The sequence below is a fragment of the Ochotona curzoniae genome, unplaced genomic scaffold (genome assembly GCF_017591425.1).
Source record: "Ochotona curzoniae isolate NIBS_2020 unplaced genomic scaffold, NIBS_Ocur_1.0 scaffold_1037, whole genome shotgun sequence".
In the NCBI taxonomy this organism is placed as follows: Eukaryota; Metazoa; Chordata; class Mammalia; order Lagomorpha; family Ochotonidae; genus Ochotona; species Ochotona curzoniae.
This window is the reverse complement of record NW_024467083.1, coordinates 29,942,062-29,967,052: the sequence shown is the minus strand read 5'-3', so window position 1 is coordinate 29,967,052 and position 24,991 is coordinate 29,942,062. Positions and strand designations below refer to the sequence as shown.

The window sequence follows — 24,991 nt, the reverse complement described above, 5'->3', positions numbered from 1 at the left end:
ACAGACGGCCTTCTGCACGGTGGGGAGAAGCAGGCTGACACGACGGTTGCAGGGGAAGTCATGACCACAGCAGTAAAAACGACACCACCAGACTCAGAGCAGGAAAAAGTATTTAATACTTTAACAAAATGTAAAATAAAGTACCAAGTTACAAAACAAATTCCTTTGGTTCAGTGATCACATACCACTACTTGTCCACATGGCTACAGATACCAAACCCTTCAAGTCAGACTGTCCCCCCTCGTATCAGAAGATGTCACACCAAAACCATCGCATACCCCCACTGCCCGGAGAACACACTGGCAGCTAACATGCAATACAGCTGCTGGGTAGGGACGCGGGTAGGGGGACACTACAAATTGTTTTGAAGAAAAAAAAAAAAAAAGGAGATTCTACACATGCAGAAGGAGTCAGCAGGACAGAGCTTTGTGTGCGGCCACTAGGGGATCACAACATGCTACATGAGGCTAAGTCCCTCGGTACATTCACACAGAAGACAGACAAGCTAGCTACACTCTGCACTCCCGGGGAAAACAGAAAGAAAAAAATAAATACAGAGGAGAGGAAAGGATGGTGGCCAAGGTGCATCACAGAACAGCGGGGAGCACTGGGACCCACCCGGTGCTCCAGCTGGGAAAATGAGGCCTCGGGCAGGCATCTCGCCTAACAACACACTGCTTGTGGCAGGCTATATAAGAGTCCCATTCCCGCTCTGAACCTGAACAAGAAGAGGAGAGACATGAGATGGACACACCTGCTCGGGCAGGGGCTTGGCCCAGGGCCTTGGCCCCAGCTCTGCCCCCTGCGGGGACAGTGTCTTGTGTGCAGGCTGCCGTTGGCTCTGCAGGGCTCCTTGTGGCAGCTCTGGGACACAGGGATTAAAGAAGCACAGAGTTAGTCACCCCTGCTCAGGGCAGGAGAAAAAGGCCTCCAGTCTGCTCACAGGCACGGTAAGACCTGAGAGTCCCTGTGTTTTCAGGAAAGAAACTGCCATGTTGGCACCAAGCACCCAGTGACTCTAAGTCGGAGCTGGATATCAGCCGAGTGCGGCTGAGAACCAAGAGTTTCCAATGCATTTTTTGCAACCTTGCTAAATGCAGGCATTCCGTAAATATTTCCCCAAATAAGCGAACAGAAGGATGCAAGGAGACAATCACCTTGGTTGGTGAGCACTTGGTTCCACCACAGAGCCCTACAGAGGGCACTTTAGGGGTCTCCGTTCTTTATCCGACCCTGCTGCGGCTGTGGGTACTGCCATATCATGCCCTTGGCTAACGAAATCCAAGAGTCAGTACAGACTTAAAACATACCAGTGAATAACAGAACTGACCAAGCGGGAGCTTGGAGGGATTAGGCAGAAGGTCATTCTCCCAGCAGCTGCTTTCTTTCCCCTCCCCGTTATACAAGAACACCGGACCAGACCCCCAAACGATGAGACAGAACTGCTGAAACCACCAAACCTCTCACAACATGCATCGGGGGCGGCTCCAGCCACCTCACCCAGCGTCTCCCTCCCTGCCTGGCAGTCACTTCTTTGACAGGGAGGCGGTGGCAGACTGCGACAGCGAGATCTGACTGCACTTTTCAAAGACGGCCTCAGCAGAGAGCTTGGGTAGTCCTTGATCCAGAGGGCACTCATCCACCAAGCTGTTCATGGGCGTCGGGGGCAGTGGGGGGTCCTCCTCGTCTTGACTCAGTCCAGTAATCAGGGAGTTCCCGGCCCTGTCCGATTCCTTGTCCGCCTGCTCCCGGGCCACACCTTCTGTCTCCGGCTGTCCCGGAGGGGTCTGCATGGAGTCAGAGTATGCTGACAGGGCTTCCTGGAGCAGAGGCAGGAGCTTCTTTCGAGAAACCTGTGTGTTGCCTTGAAGATAGGCCTGCAGGTCAGGGTGGGTGCTTGGGAGAGGGGTCAGCTTCAGGGGTGGAGACTGGGAGCGTTCCAGAACATCACAGAGCTGCAGTGGAGAGACAAAATGGGGGAATGAGACACAGCCCGGGGTCGGGGAAGGCAAAGAAGTGAGGCTTCCTTTAGAGAATAAAAAGCTTTCAAGCTATTTGAATAGATTTATTTGAAAGGCAGACTTGTAGAGAGAAGAACACACACACACACCCCTACATTCCATTTATTGGTTCAAATGGCTAACATGGCCAAGGTCCAGGAGATCCTCTGGGTTTCCCATGTTGGTACCAGGGGCCCATGACTTGGGGCATCCTCTGTTGTCTTCCCAGGCACATTAGCAGGGAACTGGAAGTGGAGCAGCCAGGACTCAAACTGGTACCCATATGGGATTGCAACATTGCAGATAGCAGCCCTCCAAAACTTGTCTTAAGTCATCCAGAGTTTTGAGTTATTATTTGCAAGAAAGGATATGTAAGTTATAATTTCAGTTCATACATTTCATTTTAGTATTAAGAAAACCAAAGCTCAGAAAATTCAGTTTCTTAGGAAAAATAAAAGGTGATGACAGAGTCATCTAACAGAATCCAGGGTCTCCAGCTCCTGTATTCAAGAACTTGAATTCTGACTTTAGATGAAACCACGATGTATTTAGAGGTCAGGAGAGGGACTCTGGCAGAAATAGGGCCTAGCACAATGGCTCAACTGGTTAATGCTCCAACGCTAAATGTCAGCATCCCACATGGGTGCTGACTGTCCTAGCAGCCCAGCTTTCCATCCAGCTCCCTGCCTGTGGCCTGGGAAAGCAGTCAAGAACAGCCCAAAACCTTGGGACCCTGCACCCACGTGGAAGATCTGGAAGAAGCTCCTGGCTTCAGATTGGAGCCGTGGCAGCTGCTTGGGGAGTAAACCATCGGACGGAAGATCTTCCTCTCTGTCTTTCCTCCTCTATGTATATCTGACTTTGTAATAAAAATAAATCAATCTTAAGGGAAAAAAAAGAAGTTCCTGATGGATCCTCCAAAATCTGCGGGTTCCCCTATGGCTCATCCAATCTTGGAAATGCAGCAGCTCCCTTCAGTACAACCCTGCCCCTGGAGAAGATGGAATCCCCAGTGGAACTGCCTCAAAGAGTAGGAAAACTTGATTTACTTACAAATAAGAATGTTCATAAATGAAAATTGCTAAAAAATATATATAAAAAACAGGCACCATCCGCTGAACTGCTTACTTTATGCCCAGCAGTGGACTTTAAACCTGGTACTGTAATGATCACAGGAGGTATTACTGTGCCATTTACAGACTCAGAGTCAAATGATTTGCCTTAGATTGAAGGGCAGATAAGTGGCCACCAGGACAGAAAGGCATGTTTCTCTGACTTTAAATGCCAGTGTTCTTTCTACAACTCCAAACTACCTCCCGCAGAGGAAAAGCATATTTGTCTCCAGGAGCCTGGGGCGGGGTGGAGTGGGGGAGGAAGACAAAGATGAAGATAAAGGGGACAACTAGGCAGTCCCTGCACTGACTGCCTTAAGCCCACTTTTAAATTCTTCCCTGGCTAATCAGTAACCAAAAGAAGAGAAGAGGAGGAAGTTGCAAGGGTGGCCAGATGGAAGGTCAGGAAAAAACAAAAACAAAAACAAAAATCCTGATCCCAGGTCCCTTCTCCACACAGCTGGTGCCAAACGGGACCACTGTGAGTAGCAGAAACGTCTCAGCGCTCCTTCTTTCCAAAGCGAGGAAACAGAACAGAGAAGAGCTGCTTTTCCAGTGTGTGAAATGAACGATTCACGCTGCAGTCAAGCAGATTTAAAACAGTTCCATCTGGCCAAACTTCAAGTTCCACCTAAAGTAGAACGTGCGTCTCTGCCGTCCCCTTTCCTTGCTGCGTGATGAAGGCTACTCACAGACACAGAGAACAGAACAACAAAACAAAACCAGCCAGAAGTGGTGTGGCGCACAGGGACACACGGGTGGGCAAGGCCCCATGGGCGAGCAGGACTCACCATCATCCGCAGGGCCACGGGGCACGCACAGTAAACAGCCAGCTGCCGCACGGGCTCATTGTGAGTGCTGAAAAAGATAGTCATGGCGACCAGGGCATCATAGCTGTGAGTGCAGCAGAAAGCCTGGAGGTCGGCAAGGAGGTTGGGCCTCTGCAGGAAGGCCTGTGGGGAAGACATGGAGAGAGATGGGGGTGACGGCTGGCCCCTCTATGCCACCTCCAGCCCAGCGTGCTAACCCAGAACCTGGGCACCATGCACAAGGTACCTGGTATTAACTCTGTGCTGTCTCTCTGGTGGGGAGCAGTGTGAATTAAGCCAGCATTGCTTTGGAAGTCAGCTATGGGAGTATCATAGACCTGTTAGCTACGTGATACCATCCGCCCTGGATCTAAGTTTCCTTGCCTGTAAAACAAGGAGACAGCGCTGACCTGAACTGATAGCTTTGGGCATGAAAACACAGTAATGCATGTGATGTTCCTGACACGCGCCAGGCTCTCCTGCTCTTACGGCCAAATACGCAAGGTCTTTTTGTCCTGAGGGTATTTTTATTCTAGAACAGATCAGTGGAGTGTATGTCTTAAGGAAACACAGATGAGTGACCACTGCAGCCTGGTTCTTTATTCTTTGTCAACTCAGCCTCCCTTCCCAGGCAGGCAGCACTTCCTCCAGTGAAGATTGACGCCACCTGTGTCAGCTCAGAGCTTTGCTCCAGCCTGGGACATTCTAAGACTTGTTGATTTCTTTGAAAGGCATAGTTACACAGAAAGATGGAGAAACAGAGGGCAAGAAAGAAAACTTATTTTTCCTGGCTCACTCCCCACATGGCCATAACAGAAAGGGATGAGCCAGGCCGAAGCCAGGAGCTTTAACTGGGTTCCCCACATGGGTGCAGGGGCCTACCCATTTGGGTCACCCTCTGCTGCTTTCCCAGGCGCACCAGCAGGAAGCTAGATCAGAAGTGGGGTAGCCAGGACTTGAACCAGAGCCCAGATGGGATGCCAATATTGCAAGTGGCATCCTTTCTTAAGCAGACCCTGGCAGGCAGGTGTGTGCTCGCCGTGTGAGGAACATGGCTGGAGCTGGGGCTCCGTCAGTCCCAGCCAATGTGGACATCCTGGAGAATGAAACAGTAGAAGGGAGTTCTTTCATCCTCTCAAAAGCAAAATGAATGGTAACATTAAATTGAATTCATTAAATATTATGTTCATTCATCCACTCCAGAAAATTTGCTGAGCATCCACTAAGTGGCAGCCACTACAGAAGGGTCTAAATATCATGAAGCAGGGTCCTGAGCTGGATGTGCTGATAAAAGGCAGAGGATACAAGGGTACCAAGTCCCCGGAGGGCAGGCCTGCAGCCTAGCGATTAAGATGTGGGAGGCTGTTCACATTACATGTCAGAACACTCAGGTTCCATGCCCTCGTCACTCCGGCTGCCTGTAATGTCAGCTGTAGGAAGGCAGGATGATGCCTCAAGTGACTGGGTTCCTACCACCTATGTGGGCGACTCTGGGCTTCAGCGCCTCCAGCTGTTACAGCCATCTGGATAGTGAACTGGCAGATGGATGCTCTCTCCCCATGTCTGTTTCTCAAATAAATAAAGTTCATGAAAAAGAAGAATTAAAAATAAATTTGGGTTTGGAACTGTTGGTGCAGTATGCTAAGCCTTCACTTACGGTGCTGGTATCTTATATGGGCACTGGTTCAAGTCCTGGCTGCTCCACTTTTGATTCAACTCCCTGCTAATGTGCTTGGGAAAGCTTGGTCCAAGTGGGTGGGCCACAGCAATTGCACAGGGTTCCCAGAAGAAGGAGAAGCTCTTGGCTCCTAGCTTTGGATTGGCCCAGCTTCAGCCATTGTGAACAACTGGGGAGTCAACCAGCTGATGGAAGATCTTTCTTTGTCTCACCTTCTTTCTGTATATCTGCCTTTCCAATATAAATAAATAGATCTTTTAAAAAGAGTTTGCTCCTAAAAAGATAAATTTATTTTGATGTAAAGGATTCTGAAATCAGAATATATACCTCCTATGCACTCTGAGAATGAGTCATACAGACATCAAACAAGGAGACTGTGAAACAGGACCACTTCACGGTGTTAAGTGCTGGGAAGAAAACAAAACAGGGCTAGGTGCAATAGCTCAGCTGGCTAATCCTCTACCTTTAAGCAATGGCTTCCCATACAGGGCCAGTTCATGTCCTGGCTGTTTTACTTCCTATCCAGCTCCCCTCTAATAGCTTGGGGAAGCACTGGAGGATGGCCCAAGCCTTGGGACCCTGCACCTGTGTGGGAGATCCAGAAGAAGCTCCTGGCGTCAGATCAGCTCAGCTCCATCAGATCTCTCTCTGTATTTCCTTGTCTTTGTAAATCTGCCTTTGCGATAAAAATAAATGTTTAAAAATTTATTTTAGTTTTATTGGAAAGGCAGAGTTACAGAGAGAGATCTTGCATCCACTGGTTCACTCCCCCAAATAACCACAGTGGCCAAAACTGAGCCGATCTGAAGCCAGGACCCTGCAGCTTCCTCCAGGTCTCCCACATGGGGAAAGAGTACACTTGGGCTATCCTCTGCTCCTTTCCCAGGCCACAAGCAGGGAGCTGGATGGCAATTAGAGCAGCCAGGTCTTGAATTGGTGCCCATAAAGGATGCCAGAGTTGTAGGCAGAGGCTTAATGTGCTATGTCATTGTGCCAACTCCCCAATTTATGTCTTAAACAGATTGTTCTGGTTGCTGTGGGGAGAATAGTTCATAAAGGTGCAAAAGTTGGCTGGGGAGGGGGGGATGTGGCAGGCCAGCCAGCTACAGAGGCTACTACAGAGATATAACGAGAGAAAGCAGACGGTGGTGGCCACAGCAGGAGTAGAGATGCATGGACAGGCACAGGGCATGCTCTGAGGGTGAGTCGGGAACAAGGGCGGGGCTACACAGGGACTAGGGGTTTCTCTCCCCACCACACCCCTCTGCTCTTACCTCCAAATCCATATATATTGCACTAACGGCCACCTTGGTGCCTTGTCTGTAGATGGTCTTCAGGTCCTTCCTCAGCATCTGCTCAGTGGTCAGTCCTAAAAGTAGATGTGATACCAGGGATCAAACAGGGGAGCCCAGTGCCCAGGACCAAGGGCAAGTGCAAAGAAAACACAGGCTTCCCTCAGGGCGCATGGAGCAGGGAGATAACAGAAAATGCACACTAATGGTAATAATAATAATAATAATAACAACTGCCTTAACTAATGGGGCCACAATAGTTACCTCAGGAGCAAAGGACTGCTGGGAGAAAGGTAAGAGCAGCAGAAATGGCCTTCATATCCCCTGTCTTCACTCTTTAACTTTTAAAAAACCCAGGTGGTATTGTTCTTCTTCTCTCCTTCCTTTTCCTCCTTCATTTTTTCCCTCCTCAGACTTTTTAATAAACGTTTTATTGAGGGTTGGTGCTATGGCGTTATGGGTTAAGCTGCCATCTGCAGTTTTAGCATCTCACATGAATGCTGTTTTGAGACCTAATCATTCCAGTTCTGATATAGCTTCCTGCTCATGGCCTGGAAAAGCAGTGGAGGAAGGCCCAAGTGCTTGGGACCCTGTACCCATGTGGGAGACCTGCAGAAGCTCCTGGTTTTAACCTGGCCCAGTTCTGGCCATTATAGGCATCTGGGGAGTGAATCAACACAAAGAAGACCTCTCTCTCTCTTTGCAACTGTGCCTTTCAAATAAATAAATTTTTAAATAAATAAATATTAATTTAACAAAAGAAATACTTAATTTCTTTGTTTTATTATTTTTATTGGAAAGACAGATTTTACAGAGGAGAGACAGAAAGATCTTCCATCCACTGGTTCATTCCCCAAGTGGCTGCAATGGCCAGAGCTGAGCTGATATGAAGTTAGGAGCCAGGAGCTTCTTCCAGGTCTCTTATGTAGATGTAGGGTCCCAAGGCGGGCAGTCCTTGATTACTCCCCAGACCACAGACAGCAGCTGGACTGGAAATGGCAGCCAGGATATGAACTGGTGCCCATGTGGGATCCTGGTACATGCAAGGCAAGGACTTTAGTGATTAGACTACTGTTAGGCCAAAATATTTTATTTATTTACTTGAAAGGCAGAGAGAGACTGAATCAGACAGAGACCTCACAATTCATTGGTTCATTCTCTGAATGTCTGTAGCAGCCAAGACTGGGCCAGGCTGAAGCCAAGAGTCTGGAACTTAAAGCAGGTCTCCATGTCAGGGTGACAGGGACCCAGGGAGTTGAGTCACCACCTGCTGCATACCAAGGGTGGCATTACCAGAAAGCAGGAATTACAGATGGAGTCGGAGTCGGGCATCAACTCAGGCAATTTGCCACCCAGTGATTTAAGCCCAGGGCCAAATGCCTGCCTCCCCCATCATGTTTTTTCCCCTTTTATGTCAATAGGTGGTAGCTGAGTGAATGATTATGGATTACTAGGTTCTCTTTATTTTGTTTTTAAATATTACTATTTATTTGAAAGGCAGAGAGACAGGCAGGGAGAGAACTTCCATCTGCTTGTTTAGATGGATTCAATAGCCAAATCTAGGCCCAGATCAAAGTCACAAGCCAGGATCTATACTGGTTTCCCACATGAGCAGTATGTGAGAAAACTTCTGCCATCGTCTCCCTCCCAGGCACATTAGCAAGGAGCTGGATGGAAGTGGAGCAGCTGGCACTGGAATCAGCACTCTGACATGGGGTGCCGAAATCGCATGCCGAGGCTTAGTGTGCTGCTCATAATGCTGGCCTCTTCTTAGTCTTTCATAAAGTCATATTAAATGCTCTTCCACCTCCTTAATCAGTTATGCAAACCACATTCTAATGATTTAGCATACCTTCAGCAAATGATATTTATGTGTCCCATATTCTCTGATGAGACCAGAACCTCTCCCTCCTCACCCTTCCCAAGAGCCGGAAAACAAATGCATGATTGTTAGTTCATGATCAGACTTATCTGCTACCTGTCTCCCTCTTGTCGAAAGCCTAAATCATTAGGTATGCTCTTGAAATGGTTTTAACAGTGTTTAAGAACATCATCAAACAGGCCTGCCTATCTGTTTCCTTGTACAGGCAGTTAGGAAAATCAGCTTAGCCCTTCCTACCTGATACATCAAACTTGGCCTTTTGGAGGGAATCAAAGATGTCATCTCTCCGGGGCAGATCTGGGAAGAGGGCCTCCAGCCTCTCCACATACTGGCTGTCCTTTGGGGTGGCCTTCCCAATCTTTCGGTCCATGTTGACACAGTCCAGGAGGATGGTTCCTGTGGAGCAGAAAGGGGACAGAAGGTGAATCCTGGGACCCTGTTCCACAGCCACTGGAACACACATGACCTTCCAATCACATGGGCAAATTGGGAGATTTGTGTGGGAAATTCGCTGGAGACAAAGTGAAAGGTAGTACTGTCCTGAGTCAGACCGCCATGCCACCCCCACATCCAAAATAAAGTGTCACCAGGGAAATGGAGGAAAGAAGGGAAGAAGCCTGGGCAACTCAAGCCCTAGAGGTCTCACAACCGGGTCAGAGCCATCTTTGTTAAAATTCACCTTATTGGGCCCGGCGCGGTGGCGCAAGTGGTTAAGTCCTCGCCTTGCACGCCCGGGATCCCATATGGGCGCCGGTTCTAATCCCGGCAGCCCCGCTTCCCTTCCAGCTCCCTGCTTGTGGCCTGGGAAAGCAGTCGAGGACGGCCCAAGGCTTTGGGAACCTGCACCCGCGTGGGAGACCCAGAAGAGGCTCCTGGCTTCGGATCGGCATAGTATCGGCCCGTTGAGCTCACTTGGGGAGTGAATCATCGGATGGAAGATCTTCCTCTCTGTCTCTCCTCTCTGTATATCCGCCTTTCCAATGAAAAAATAATAAAAAATAAATCTTTAAAAAAAAAAAATTCACCTTATTTATTTGAAATGCAGAGTTATAGACACAGAGAAAAGAGAGGTCTTCCATCTGCTGGTATATACCCCAGATGGCCAAAAGAGCACTGGTCTGGGCCAAAGCCAGGAACTTCTTCCAGGTTTCCTACGTGGTATAGGGGCCCAAGCCCTTGAGTTATCCTCCACTGTTTTCCCAGGCACATTAGCAGGGAGTTGGATCAGAAGTGGAGCAACCAGGGCTCAAACTGGCACCCATGTGGGATGGGCCCACTATGGCACAGCATTGGTATCCAGGCTGGACTAGCTGGTTACAGCTGGACTAGAACTGGTTGTTGCAGTCATTTAGGGAATGACCGATGGATAGAAGATTCTGTCTCTCTCTGCCTTCGAAATTTAAAAAACATATTTTGAAAACAATTAATACATTAACACTTAAGAAAAAAAAGAAAGCAGAACTGAAGTACCCAGCAACAGATCTCAAAGCTTCCTATTAGCAGCCCTGTATAATGGAAGAAGTAGCCAGAGAATTGGGAAACTTTTAAAAATTTACTTGAGAGAGTCTAAATGCCTGCCCCTGGTTTCTCCAACCAAGTATCCTGTAGCTCTTTAAATAAATGCTTCCTTGTCTGTCCCCACCCATATAGATATCCCATTCTCTGATGTGAGCTGAATGCTGTACCAGCACAGGGAAGAATTTAGATGTTTCCATGCTCCCTTCTCTGGGATGGGACTGGAGGAACTGGTCAGGTCCCAGCCCTACAGCCACCCTCACCATGCAGGAGCTCGGCAATTGTCCTGTCCAAGATCTCTGGCGCCCCCTGCAGGATTCTCTCCGCCACCAGGGTGGTGCAGGACCCCACCAGCTCCACAGACACCTGACAGGGAGGGCAGTGTTTGTGCTCAATGGGTCGGTGGTCTAGCACCTCGGCCACTGCCTCCTCCAGGGCAGCGTCACTCCTGCGCAGTCGGGGAAAGATAAAGAAAGACAGGTCAGGGCACGGAGGCTATCGGAATAGTTCCTAACCAGTCCCTCCTAGGCTGAAGGAAAAATGCGATCATCTCACACACACAAAACCACACTCCTGGCCACTTCTTTCTCTGCCTCACACCTCTCAATTGTTTTCTGTGACACTATGATGTTGCCTTTAAATTACATGTAAGTAAATTTTCTGCTGCAAATATTTCAGCTGCACTTTATATTATGGCTGCCCTTTCAGTTGACACCCTTGACACCCAGCATCCAAATCCCTCCTGCTTCCTCAATCCACAACCAATCTACTGAAATTCCACACAGATCACTAGGTCCCAAGGCCTCTATTTTAATTCCTACCCATGGACCCCTTTCCAACTTTTGGCTAGTATCTTATTCTGGGCCTTTCATGGTCTCCTCTGGACTATTCCAGAAGTCTGTACACCAACCACCTGCCCCCAACCAAGGCTACTGCTTCACTGTCCTTCACAAAGCTCCCCAGATGCTTTCTTGGAAAAAAAAAAAACAAAGATGATTTGGTTTGGAACTGGAATAAATACAATGAACCAGAGTTCCTCACTGCTGAAAACAAAGTTCAGTCTCTCACTGGGCCTCCATGACCTGCCCCCTGCCGACTCATCTGGTCTCGTCTTGTTCCATGTCCTCATAAGTAATGCTTCCCAGCTGTGCTCAACAAATGCCAGTCCTTGTAACTCACCGTGCTATTTCGTGCCTGCTTCTATTAATGACTCCCTGTGCTTGGAATGCCACTCCTAACCACATTCCCACCCCATTCACTGAGCAAGCACCTAGTCCTCTTGGCTGACTAAGAGCCAAGATCACATCTACCAGGAAGGCTGCCCTCGTGACCTTCAAGGCATGCTCTGTGGACCTACTGTCTCTCTGAGTGACAGTCACCACTGAGGTCTAACCCGTTTGAATGCTCTGCTTGCCTCGCTCCTCCTTGACAGGAAGGCTTCATCTGGGTCTCACCTTCAGTTTCCAAGTGAAGGCTTACTTAAAAATATACATACATCTTCACTTTTTTGAAAGGCAGACAGAGAGAGGAGGAAGACAGGGAGAACTTCTGCCTGCTGGTTCATGCCTCAGATGTCCACAGCAGTCAGGCGTGGGCCAGACTGTAGCTAGGAGCCCAGATCTCAACCTGGGTCTCCCACATGGGTGTCTGGAAGCCAAGGATTCATGGCACTATCTGCTGCCTCCCAGGGCCACATCCGCAGGAAGCCGGAATTGGGAACAGAGCTGGGATTCAAGCTCAGGGACAGGACATGGACATCCCAGTGGTGTCTTAACTGCTAGGCCAAATGCCTTAATTAAAGTTCATTAATGAGCAAGTGCAAAGGCAGATTAACACTGTTAGCTACCTCCCGTCATTTCCTGCTACAACCACGGGGAACCCGAGGAAGAAATATTCGTTCTAATATTAGCAGGAGACAGATAGTCTTAGGAAAGTCTGACATTTGCTTTGCTTTTTTTGTCCAACCCTAAATTAGAGACTAATGAGCTATTTCTAGAGTCCACACAACACAGAATCATTCTAAAGTCATCAAGAGGCAGGCAGTAGGGTCCGGCGGCATGGCCTAGCGGCTTAAGTCCTCACCTTGAACGCGCTGGGATCCCATATGGGCACCTCCTTGACAGGAAGGTTCTAATGGGCACCGGTTCTAATCCCAACAGCCCCACTTCCCATCCAGCTCCCTGCTCATGGCCTGGGAAAGTAGTTGAGGATGGCCCAAAGCCTTGAGACCCTGCACCCGTGTGGGAGACCCGGAAGAGGTTCCTGGCTCCTGGCTTCGGATCGGCGCAGCACCGGCCGCTGCGGCTCACTTGGGGAGGGAGTCAATCATCAGATGGAAGATCTTCCTCTCTGTCTCTTTTCCTTTCTGTATATCTGACTTTGTAATAAAAATGAATAAATCTTAAAAAAAAAAAAAGAGGCAGGCAATAAACCTAGCAGTTACAACATCTGCATTTGGTTTACAACATGTGTGTTTGGTTCCTGCTGCCAGCTTCCTACCATTGCTCATCTCGGGAGGCAGCTGGGATGGCTCAGGTAACTGGGTACCTACCACCCAAAGAGGAGACCTGAACTTTAGCCCACCCCAGCCCTGGCTACCGGGAACGATCCGGTTCTCATCTGTCTCTCAGATACATACATAAAAGGAAAAGGAAACAATATCACCAAGAGTTTATGTAGGAAATACTTTTTAAAATAAAAAATGAGCTACAATTGTTTTTTAAAAGTTTCTATTACAATAATTCTGCCACAAAAATCTTTAAATAACAATACCAAAGAGAGAGTTAAGTGGGTTTTCAAAATTATCAATTTGAAGTCACCATGTCTCTATCTGTTTTCATTATGGTTTATTTTTTTACATATCAGATGTACAGATAACTGGAGAACCAACAATAATATTTTCTGTTGATTTTTCTATATCTGGTATGACCTGTCAATTCTGTTTAGCTTGTGAGACTCCTTAAAAACAAAGATTTATTTTATCTTTATTTGAAAGACATAGTTACGAAGAGAAGGAGAGACAGAGAAAGTTCTTCTAAACACTGGTTTACTCCTTAAATGGGTGAAATGGCTGGAGCTGAGCCAATCTGAAGCCAGAATCCAGGAGTTTCTTCTGGGTCTCCCATGTGGGTGCAGGGTCCCAAGGACTTGGTCCTCCTCTGCTGCTTTCCCAGGCCACAAATAGGGATCTGAATCAGAAGTGGAATAGCCAGGACTTGGCCTGGCACATGCCTGGGACACCAGCACCGCATATAGCTTACCTTATTGTGTCACAGTGCTGGCTCCTAGAAATCTTTTTGGAGGCAGGTGTTGTGGCAGTGGTTACGATGCTGCTGAGGAGCCAGCACCCTGGCACACTAGCTTAAGCTTCCACTTGTGATATTGCCATCCCGTATTGTAGTACCTGTTTGAGTTCTGGCTACCCTGCTTTCGATTCAGCATGTCCGTTCACACACCTGCGAAGGATCTGGAATCTGGCCCCAAAAGTCAGGCCTCTTCCACTCATATGAAAGACTTGGACAAGGGCCCGGCACGGTGGCGCAAGTGGTTAAGTCCTCGCCTTGCACGCCCGGGATCCCATATGGGCGCCGGTTCTAATCCCGGCAGTCCCGCTTCCCTTCCAGCTCCCTGCCTGTGGCCTGGGAAGGCAGTTGAGGACGGCCCAAAGCTTTGGGAACCTGCACCCGCGTGGGAGACCCGGAAGAGGCTCCTGGCTTCGGATCGGCATAGTATCGACCCGTTGCGGCTCACTTGGGGAGTGAATCATCGGATGGAAGATCTTCCTCTCTGTCTCTCCTCTCTGTATATCCGCCTTTCCAATAAAAAATAATAAAAATAAATCTTTAAAAAAAAAAAAAAAAAAGAAAGACTTGGACAGAGTTCCTGGTTCCTGGCTTGGGGTTGGCTCAGCCCTGGCTATAGCGGCCATTTAAGGAATAAACCAAATCTTTCTCTCTGTCTCTATCTCTCTCTCTTGGTCCCACTGCCTTTCAAATAAATACATTAAAAATGAAATGAGGGTCCAGCATGGTGCCCTAGCAGCTAAAGTCCTCACCTTGAACATGCCGGGATCCCATATGGGTACCACCTATTCTAATCCTGGCAGCACTGCTTCCCATCCAGCTCCCTGCCTGTGGCCTGGGAAAGCAGTCGAGGACGGCCCAAAGCTTTGGCACCCTGCACCTGCATGGAAGACCTGGATAAAGTTCCTGACTTCTGGCTTCGGATCAGCACAGCTCTGGTCACTGGCATCACTTGGGGAGTGAATCATCGGACAGAAGATCTTCCTCTCTTTCTCTCCTCTGTATATCTATCTGGCTTTCCAATAAAAACAAATAAATCTTAAAAAAAAAAAAAAAAGGAATGAAATGATACCACTTGGGATGCCCACATCCCATACCGAGGGGCCTAAGTTCCTGGTTTTGCTTCCGATCCACTTGCTGCTAACACATACCACGGGAAGCAGCAGGTGATGGTTCAAGGACTCGGGTCCATGACACCCACGTGGGAGAACTGGACTAAGTCCAGGACTCCTGGATTCAGCCTGGCCCCATCCTGTTTGCGGCGGGTATCTAGGAAATATACCAGCAAATGGAAGTGCTCTCCCTTTTCCCTGTTACTCTGCCTTTCAAATAACAGAAAAAAAAAAAAAAGCATATATATGTAAAATACTTGGGCCTGGATCAGTAGCCTAGTGGCTAAATTCCTAGCCTTGCATGTGCTGGGATCCCTTATGGGTGCAGATTCGTATCCCTGCTTCCCATCCAGCTCCCTGTCTGTGGCCTGCAAAGGCAGTCAAGGATGGCCCAAGGCCTTGGGACCCTGAACTCGCAGGGAGACCCAGAAGAAGCTCCTGGTTCTTGTCTTCAGATCGGCTCAGTTTCAAACATTGTGGACACCTGGGGAGTGAATCAGCTGGCAGAAGATCTTTCTATCTCTCCTTTTTATATATCTGACTTTCCAATAAAAATAAATTTTAAGACTTAAACCCTGTTACTTCTCTTTCTATTTCACTCTTCAGAGCCCGCTGCGGTGCATGGTACGTATCTGTTTCACTCCCTTCTGCTTACTTGGGTAGGACATGATGGTCGACAAGGATGAGAGTGAGTTGGCCAGCCTGGTGCAATGCATGGAGATCAATCTCATCCCGGAAAATCAGCAGAGTCTCTGGAATGTGGACCTTCTGAAGGAAGAAGACGTTGTCCCCTCGCAGAGGGAGCTCAGAACGTTTTATGTTTAAAACTGGTACAAAGATTTCCTCGGCTTCCGATGTCTGCACAGAAAAGTCAAAACAAGTAATCGCGATGACAGGTCATGTTGGTAACAAGACGATGGAAACGGAAGGAAAGGAGATCCTGGATTGGGCACCATCTGGCTCCAAGTCACACTTACCCAATCTGTAAAACGAAAGGGGTAACTTTGGTTCCCCTTTCTCCACCTTAGCAATAATGTGAAGCTCAACAAGGTACTTCAGTGGGGAAAAAATAAAAAACCAACCCAGGAAAAGGATTTGTACTTCTGAGAAACTAACCTGCACAAGAGCAATGCACACGATATAACTGATACCCATAAGGAACACAATCATAGCCTACTGTCTAAATATTGCTTAACGGCTTGTAGGTCCCTCGGGATTCATTCCCCTTTTTGCCCTCCTGGGACCACATTGCGAAATGTTATCATTTCCGATTTGATAGATGCTGACATGAGGCTTAGGAAAGTTAGTGGGATTTACTTACCCATGGCTAAAGGCTGCTAAGCAGCGGGGCTGGGCCTGGAATCCGAATCATTTCATTCTAAGGCACACAGGTTCCCAGATACTTACCTTTGCCAGGTAGAAAGCCAGGGTGAGAGCGGACACCATGGAGTCCAAGTCACAGGCTTCATTTCCCAGCACAACATGGAGAGGTCGGGACTCCTGGAAGAGAAGGGGAAACCAACAAAAGCGTCATGATCTGATGCTCAAGTAGTGCTTCCCACTCTCTCCTTGATCTTCACGGACGAGGTGGCTCAGATCAGCTTGTTAGGATACTGGCAGTGAAGGACCAGGTGTTTCAGCCACGGTGTTTTAGCTTTGTTTTGTTTTAAAGATTTCTTTGAAAAGCAGAGTTGCAGAGAGAGAGAGAGAGAGAGAGAAAGATCTTTCATCCACTGGTTCACTCCCCAAATGGCCAGTCCAAAGATTCTTCTGCATCCCTCATGTAGGTGCAGGCGTCCAAGCACATGGGCCATCCCCCACTGCTCTCCAGGAACATTAGCAGGGAGCTGGATCAGAAGCGGAGCAGTGGGACTAGAACCAGTACCCATAGGGATGCCAGTGCTGCAGGTGGCAGCTGAAACTGCTACACCACAGCACCAGCCCCTCTGCTAAGCGTTACCATTCCATATACATCCAGTGTGAAAGTGTTATTTCCTTTCTATCACATGCTAACTTACAGGAGTGAAAAAACCTCAGATTTAGGGCCCAGTGGTGTGGCCTAGTGGCTAAAGTCCTTGCCTTGAACGCACCGGGATCCCATATGGGCACCGGTTCTAATCCCGGCAGCCCCTCTTCCCATCCAGCTCCCTTCCTGTGGCCCGGGAAAGCAGTCGAGGATGGCCCAAAGCTTTGGGGCCCTGCACCCGCGTGGGAGACCTGGAAGTCTCCTGGCTCCTGGCTTCAGATTGGCTCAGCTCCAGCTGTTGTGGTCACTTGGGGAATGAATCATTGGACGGGAGATCTTCCTGTCTCTCCTCCTCTGTGTATATCTGCTTTTCCAATAAAAATAAATAAATCTTAAAAAAAAAAAAAAAAGAAAAAAGAATCAAAAGTAGCACATTTGAGCAGGGTTTATGCCAGGCATATCACACCTGCTAGCTTTTCTTTTCCATCCCCATTTACAAAACAGGGAGAAGAATTCTTATGCTTCAGAGTCATGAAAATAATGGCCGGTATGGTGGCACAATAGGTTGGACTACTACCTGAAATACCAACATCCCTCATGAGCACTAACTGGCGTCCTGGCTCCTCCACTTCCGATCCAGTTGCCTGCTAATGTGCCTGGGAAAGCAGTAGAGGATGGCCCAAGGCCTGGTCCCTGCACCCATATGGGAGACCTAGAAGAAGCTTCTGGCTCCTGGCTTGTGCCTGGACCAACCATTGCCGCTATGGTCATTTGGGAAGCAGTAGATGGAAGATCTCTTTCTTTTTATAATTCTGCCTTTCAAGTTTTATATATATAAATGTAATAAGTATATATTCAAGTATATTCAAGTTATATATATATATATGTAATAAGTAAATCAGGAAAACAGGCAAAGAGGCTAGAAAATAGATTGAGTCCTTTAGTTGTTTGGGGAATGTCCGCCACCCTGAGAAGGCCTAATGATAACCACAGACACCCCCCACCTCTCCTCTCAAGGCCCGAGAACAGACGCTTTCTCCAGCAGGGTCAGACCGATTCAAGAACAGCTGCTACTGCTGGAACTTTTATTTCTGAAAGGCTCAGCTGCTGATAAACATGCTGAGGGAGGAATGGATATCTGCTGTTACTAACTTTGTTCCTCTTAACTCTAGCTCCCTAGCGATCATATTTTAAAATACTACAGTGCCTATAAGAGCAAAGATAGGGTTTTTGGTTTTTTAAATATATATTGCTGATGCCAAATATTATTCCAATGGGAAGTGGAGCAGCCAGGACACAAAACAGCGTCCACATGGGATCCTGCGTGCCTACAAGGCAAGGATTTAGCCACTGAGCCATGGTGCTGGGCCTGAAATAATTCTTAAAGGTACCCACCTCAGGGTGGTACGTGTCATGACTGTTAAGATGCCACATGAGAAAACTCAGTCCCTTTGTGGATATGCCTGGGTTTGAGTGTTGGCTCTGGTCCTAATTCCAGCTTTCTGCCGACACAGCTTTTGGGAGAGAGCAGGTGAAGGATCTAGTAGTCGGGTCTCCTACACTGACACCCAGGCAAGAGACCTGGATGGAGTTCTCAGCTCCTGGTTTTTGGGGAGTGAAGTAGCAAATCACCCGACGTCGGCCTTTCTGTCTCTGCCTTTCAGATGAGTAAGAGCAAATAAATACAGTGTTTAAAGTGTCTGCCTCAATGGGTCATGTTGAGGATTAAATGGCTAGTTAATACATGTAAAAATATTGGAAGAATACCTCACGTCATCATCACACGTGTGGAAAGGCACATTTACAGAGAGCAGGAGATAAAGCTGAGTCAGGATCAGTGTGCTTGTGGCAGCAGAGCGGAGGAGCGGAAAGCTGAAAGCTGGCACCAGAGACAACCCATGATGACAAAGCGAGCAGCACTGCGCTCCAGAGGACGACGAACAAGGTACGCCTTGTGCCAAACCCAGCCGTCCAGCCAGCAAGGGGAATGAATACAGAAAGGACTTCTCTGAGACTTGCCGACGGCCTTGGAACCAGGAGCGACGCACAGAGCTGGTGGCATTCTTCTCCCGGCTCGGTACCCACTTAGCCCAGCCTGACCGGCTGGTCACCACCCCCACACCATGCTGTGTACATTCCCAGCTCTGCCCGCTGCACTGCTTGTTCCTTTTGGTCTGAAGGCGGCAGCAGAACGTCCACTGGAAAAGATCATAAGCTTGGGGGGTGGGTGATCGGGGCGTCTGGGCTTCCCTAAGCCTCCTTTTCTTCATTATAACAAAGGAGCTGGGCCTGGCGGCATGGCCTAGAGGCTAAAGTCCTCGTCCTGAACGCACTGGGATCCCATATAGGTGCTTGTTCTAATCCTGGTAGCTCCACCTCCCATCCAGCTCCCTTCCTGTGGCCTGGGAAAGCAGTCAAGGACAGCCCAAGGCCTTGGAATCCTGAACCCACGTGGGAGATCTGGAGGAGGTTCCTGGCTCCTGGTTTTGGATCAGTACAGCACTGACTGTTGTGGTCACTTGGGGAGTGAATCATCGGACGGAAGCTCTTCCTCTCTGTGTATCTGACTTTCCAATAAAAATAAATAAATCTTTAAAAAAAGGAAGCTAACACTAACAAATCGCACGATGTCATGGTGCGGTTTGGAGGAGAGCGCACGCGAGAGCCCTCTGTCCCCTTCCCTGAAGCCTGCTTGCTCCGGTAGCACTTGAGCTCTTGATGATAGACACTTCTACCTAAAGGAGCCCACCAGCTGCTACTTTTTTGTTTGTTTTTTGAAGATTTATTTATCTTTATTGTAAAGGCAGATTTACAGAGGGAAGGACAGAAAGATTTTCCATCTGCTGGTTCACCCCACAAAACGGCTACAACAGCCAGGAGCCAGGAGCTTCTTCCAGGTCTCCTACATGGGTGCAGTGTCCTAAGGCTTTGGGTCGTCTTCTACTACTTTTCCAGGCCACAAGCAGGGAGCTGGATGGAAAGTGGAGCAGCTGGGACATAAACCAGTACCCATATGGGATGCTGAAGCTTGCACGCAAGACTAGCCAATTGATGGCGCCAGCCCTGGAGCTCACTAGCTTTCCACAGCTGCCTAGGTCCTAACCCTCAGCAGCTTCCAAGGTGGGTGACTTTGTGTTCAAACTGGAACACTTCTGAGAATCAATAATGGTCCCAATTAATGACTGGATTGGAGAAGATAAGCATTATCCTAGGCATCCTGGATGGACAGCTGCCCAAATTATGACATAGTGTTCCTCTTCATTTAGCAAAAAACTGCACAACGCTAACCAATCCATTGCCACGGACTGAAAACACCAATCCACAGCCTCAGTTGACCAATCGCTGGAGGAAGGGCTGGGGGAAAATGCACCCATTGTTAGCAGCGTGAGGAAACACGCTGGAAGAAATTCACCCGGACAGCCACAAGTAAATATAAATGCTTTCTCTTAAAACTAACAAACTAAACCACCTAAATTGAAATGAGTCTTATCCTAATGTTTTCTTTTTTAGCTCCATGGGGACAGAGAACGATTCTAGTGCTGGCAAAGTAAAACTCTTTCTGAAGCTGAATAGGGCATGAATAGGGACTCTTCAAAAATAGTTCATGAGGGCCTGGCGCGAAGGCCTAGTGGCTAAAATCCTTACCTTGCACGTGCTGGGATCCCATGTGGGTGCTGGTTTGTGTCCTGGTTGCCTTACTTCCCATCTGGCTCCCTGAGTGTGGTGTGGGGAAGCAGTCAAGGATAGCCCAAAGCCTTGGGATCCTGTACCCAACGTAGCAGACCCAGAAGAAGCTCCTGGCTTTGGATCAGCTCAGCTCTGGCCATTGCAGCCACCTGGGGAGTGAACCAGCAGATGGAAGATCTTTCTCTCTGCCTTACCTCTCTCTATGTAAATCTGAATTTCCAAAAAAAGAGAGACAAGGACCTCCTAGTAAAAAAAAAAAAAAAAAAGTTAATGAGAGCAGCGAAAAAAAATTGACCAAGAGCTGGACAGCCACAGGCCCTCCTCACACAGATAAGGGACAGCTCATTTCTGAGTTCCTGCCTCCTGCTGGGGACAGGACACTGTCCCTTCCCCAAAGGCTCCTGCCCCACGTACACCTACATGGATCGTTGCCCCACCCTGGAGTGGAGGTCTCTCCCAGAAGGGAAATGTGAGTCACCATGCATAGGATACTGGGAGAAACAGGATTTCTTTATTTTTTTCAAAGCTGCATTTTTTTGCCTTGAAGGCAAAGATTCAGCAGTTCACCTCCACGTGTGCACCAAGGTCCCAGCTGGAGCTGAAGCTGGGATGCAGGAAGGCAGTGCAGGTCTCCCACGTGGGTGGCAAGAACCCACCTACCTGAGCCGTGACCAGTACTTTCCAGGAGCCTGGCATGATCACCTAACTCAGACACTCCAACATGGGCATGGGTTGCTCCCACATTGGATAGCATTTTTTCCTAGGAGTTATTTGCTTATTTATTTCAAAGAATTACACATTGAGAGGGAGAGACAGAGAAATCTTCCATCTTCTGGTTCAGTGCCCTAAATGGCTCCAACAGCCAGGGCTGTCTGTGTCAAGCCAAAGGCAAGAACCAGCAGTTTCATCGGGTCTCCCACTTGGGTAGCAGAGGCTCAAGGACTTGGGCCCTTTTTCTGCTGCTTTTTCCCTGCCATTAGCAGGGAGCTGGATAGGAACTGAGGCAGCTGGAACTCGAACAGCACCTATACATAATGCCGGTATCACATACGGTCGCTTTTACCCATTATGCCACAATGCTGTCCCCTTAACTGGTAAGATTAAATGGGGCTCAGCGACGTGGCCTAGTGGCTAGAGTACTGTCCTTGAACATGCCAGGATCCCATATGGGTGCCGGTTCTAATCCCAGCAGCTCCACGTCCCATCTAGCTCCCTGCTTGCGGCCCGGGAAAGCAGTTGAGCACGGCCCAAAGCCTTGGGACCCTGCACCTGTGTGAGAGACCTGGAAGAATGTCCTGGCTCCTGGCTTCTCGCTTCAGATTGGTGTAGCACCGACCTTTGCGGTCACTTGGGGAGTGAATCATCAGACAGAAGATCTTTCTGTCTCTCTCCTCCTCTCTGTATATCTGCCTTTGCAATTAAAAAAAAAAAAAAGATAAACTGACAGGCCAAATGCCCATCTCTGGCGTTTCTTAGACATGGAACATTCTAAAGCCACTGAGACAAAAGCTAAAAGAAAATGTCCCTGGTATTATATACTAAAAATATGGTATCAATTGGAGACTTGGCTGAAATATCAGCTGTCTCTATCCATGCAAAAGCCAAGCATTCTCTATTCTCTCAAGTTTTCAAGCTTAATCCGGCATCTGTCTACATTAATGTTGCTCTTCACAGCAGAAATCTAACAGATGGAAACAAGGGGAAGAAAAAAACATCTTTTTCTTCTTCATTTCATACCTTACTTTTGCTGTTGTTGTTCTTCAACCTCTCCACTTTTTAAATATAATGTGTAGGCTGGCATTCATTGGTGGGTTCTGCCATTAATGTACCTGCTAACACTTAGGGAATCTAATGAGTTCCTTTCTCTTGGCCCTGGCATCACCGCTGTTATGAGAAGAGCTCCAGGGCAAATTCTCACCTTTCCATGTCCATGAGTTTTATCAGGAGGGAGGAGCTAGATGTGGCTCCTTGTCGGGGAAGAATGGAGCCAAGGGAAATACTGGAAAAATGTGTTTTCCAGCTTCCCACGGGTGTGGGAAATATATTATGATTCCTCAGGGGGGCGCTGTGGAGGGCAGATTCCCGTCAGCAGATCTGGGCCAGGAATGGCTCTGGGGTGAAGTCTCAGGCCAAATGCGGGGACTCAGCTGCTGAGGAGATACAAAAACTGCCGTAGTCCTTCAGGGAGCTCCCAGAGGAAGCTAGAATGAACTGGCTCCAGATGCCCCAAACATTATCACAACCTTCCCCCAAATTTGTTTTTTTGTTTGTTTGTTTTTTTTCTCATAAAGAAAAACTTGGTATCACTGGCATTGAAAGTGAACGCCACTCCCATTCCCTAGTTGCAGCACCAACTGGGTTGACTGTTAGCATTTGTTTAAAGACAAGCAGCTAGGGTTGAGCGGCATTTGTAGTGTAAAGAATCTCTATTTAAGGTAGCCAGCCATCTGTTGGGGTACCCTCAGGGGCAATACAACGCCAAGTATGCGGGCCAGGGGACCCTGTGGAATCTCTCTTTTTCTCTCTCTCCTGAACTTCTTGCTGCTAACTGGATACAACAGCCTGAAGCTGCATGACCAGTCAGCATGGGTGGGTTAGTCCAGCTGGCCCAGGGAACCAAAGATAACACAAAGCTCCCCGGAGTCAGGCTTCCGTTTGGGTTTCAGACAAACTGCTTATCACTTCCAGACCCCGGCGTTTTAATGTCTTTTGTGCGCACTCAGAGCCAAGCGCAAAGAATTGCAGGTTGTGGGTCAAAGATGTGCCTGATGTACTTGGTATGCCTGATCTACAAATATGGACTTCAAGTAAAACATCGTGACCGCCTCCAATCAGAATGAGCTGGACCCGCCCGAGAGAATCCGCGGTGGACACGGGTTCCGTCCACCCCGGTTCACCTGCAGGCCAGGGCGCCAGGGCAGGCCCGGTGAGCGGAGATTTCAGAGGGGCGGGGAGAAAGGAATGAATACACAAGCGGGCGAGGCTGGCAGCGGCAGGGCCCCGTCCTTAACAGGACAGACTCAGGCGACAGACTGAACCCAGCTGAACCCAGCCCCTAGACGACGCGTCCCGGCTCTCGGACAGATCCCCAAACGCGGGGGGCAAAAGCGGGGAGACCCAGCGGCATTCTCACGCCCGCTCCTCGCTCCCCAAGCCCGAACACACGCCAAGCCCTTTCCCCACAACGAGGTGTTCTCTCCACACGGACCGCGGGGGCTCCTCTGATCCCACGTTTTCGTCCTTCTTGGACCCCATGCTCCAGTCCTTAGTCACAGACATGCATCCGTTACCTGCAGAGCGGCTCGACAACCCTGCAGGTAGTCCTCCATGGTGAGACCCAAGGTATGCCGTCGTCCCTCGTGGAGGAGAGGATGCCAGGTGAAGGCACCCCACCCAGGACTCGGGCAGGAGGAGTGTCAGGAGGCAGGACTCGAACCCGCCACACGGCGATCCGGCCTCCGACCCCGGGAGGAAGTGCGTAACCGGGCACTCCCGGAGTCCGACGTCGCCCCGCCCCCAGCAGTGGAGGCGGAGTACTGCGCCCAGAGACTCATGGGACGTTAGTCCGGCGGATCGGGGCGGGGCGTGGCCCAGAGCATCCTGGGAAACGTAGTCCAGAAGCTCCGAGAAGTCCCTAACATTTGGGTGGAGAATTTTCTGAGAGGACCGTTCTTTTGACACACAAATGCGTCTGTGTGGAATCTGAACTTTCTCCGACCAGGCTCAGTGGAACAGCTCTTCACCTACTACACCCAGCGATCTGACAGCTTGAACGAAACGGCGCTTCTCCCTCTCAAATTCTACCGTTTTAGACGGAGTCATTGCCGCTGACTTTGTGGTTGTTTTTGAACCCTCTTCTTCAAACCCGCCTTCTACTTCTTCCTTCTCGGTCTGTGGGACAGTGGCTCTTGGCTCCCTGCCTCTCCCATGGTCCCAACTGCTCTTTGCAACTTCGGGGAGGCTTGAAGTTCCATCCCGTGTAAAGTGGGTTTTGGAGGACCCTTCAGAATGTAGCTAAAGAGCCCGGCTCGGTACCCTGATGGTTAAAGCCCTGGCCTTGCAGGCGGGATCCCATATGGGCGCTGGTTCGTATCCCTGCTCCTCAACTTCCCATCCAGCAGTGGAGGACAATCCAAAGTCTTGGGACCCTGAACCCATTCTCCACTCCTGGATTAGGACTGACTCCGCTCCAGCCTTTCTTGCTGTTAATCTGACTTTTGTGAGACCCAGGGGAAGCTCCTGGCTCCTGGCTTCGGATCAGCTCAGCTCTGGCCTTTGAGGGGTCACTTGAGGAGTGAATCATCGGATAGAGGATCTTTTTGTCTCTCCTCCTCTCTGTATATCCGCCTTTCCAATAAAAATAAAATAAATCTTTTTTTTTTTTTTAATCTGACTTTCGGGCCCGGCGCGGTGGCGCAAGTGGTTAAAGGTCCTCGCCTAGCACGCCCGGGATCCCATATGGGCCCCGGTTCCCTTCCAGCTCCCTGCCTGTGGCCTGGGAAAGCAGTCGAGGCCCAAAAGCTTTGGGAACCTGCACCCGCGTGGGAGACCCAGAAGAGGCTCCTGGCTTAGGATCGGCATAGTATCGGCCCGTTGCGCTCACTTGGGGAGTGAATCATCGGACGGAAGATCTTCC

General features: G+C 49.0%; 1 protein-coding gene across 5 annotated transcripts; it reads right to left on the bottom strand.

Moving 5' to 3' along the window:
• Positions 1-93: 93 nt before the first annotated feature.
• Positions 94-23,843, bottom strand: PRUNE1 (prune exopolyphosphatase 1). Of its 5 annotated transcripts, none has more exons than XM_040998329.1 (8): positions 23,646-23,843; positions 16,110-16,202; positions 15,358-15,560; positions 10,552-10,736; positions 9,011-9,169; positions 6,874-6,968; positions 3,904-4,065; positions 94-1,955 (listed from the first exon to the last, which is right to left on the bottom strand). In XM_040998329.1, exons 1-8 carry the CDS (start codon positions 23,682-23,684, stop codon positions 1,527-1,529), a joined length of 1,365 nt encoding a protein of 454 aa, XP_040854263.1. In that variant the 5' UTR covers positions 23,685-23,843; the 3' UTR covers positions 94-1,526. The 5 variants fall into 5 exon arrangements, with proteins under 5 accessions (XP_040854263.1, XP_040854265.1, XP_040854264.1 ...); XM_040998331.1 differs by lacking the exon at positions 15,358-15,560 and adding an exon at positions 13,504-13,508 and having other exon boundaries at positions 10,552-10,733; positions 23,646-23,828; XM_040998330.1 differs by lacking the exon at positions 3,904-4,065 and having other exon boundaries at positions 23,646-23,828.
• Between the last annotated feature and the right edge of the window lie 1,148 nt (positions 23,844-24,991).

What these genes read in the sequence shown, in the direction of transcription:
- PRUNE1 (XM_040998329.1), bottom strand. Translation starts at nt 23,684, where the DNA reads ATGGAGGACTACCTGCAGGGTTGTCGAGCCGCTCTGCAG. An exon ending in AATTGCCGAGCTCCTGCATG is followed by an intron (nt 9,170 to 10,551) that starts GTGAGGGTGGCT and finishes TCTGCTCCACAG; the next exon opens with GAACCATCCTCCTGGACTGT. An exon ending in CAATATATATGGATTTGGAG is followed by an intron (nt 4,066 to 6,873) that starts GTAAGAGCAGAG and finishes TCTTCCCCACAG; the next exon opens with GCCTTCCTGCAGAGGCCCAA.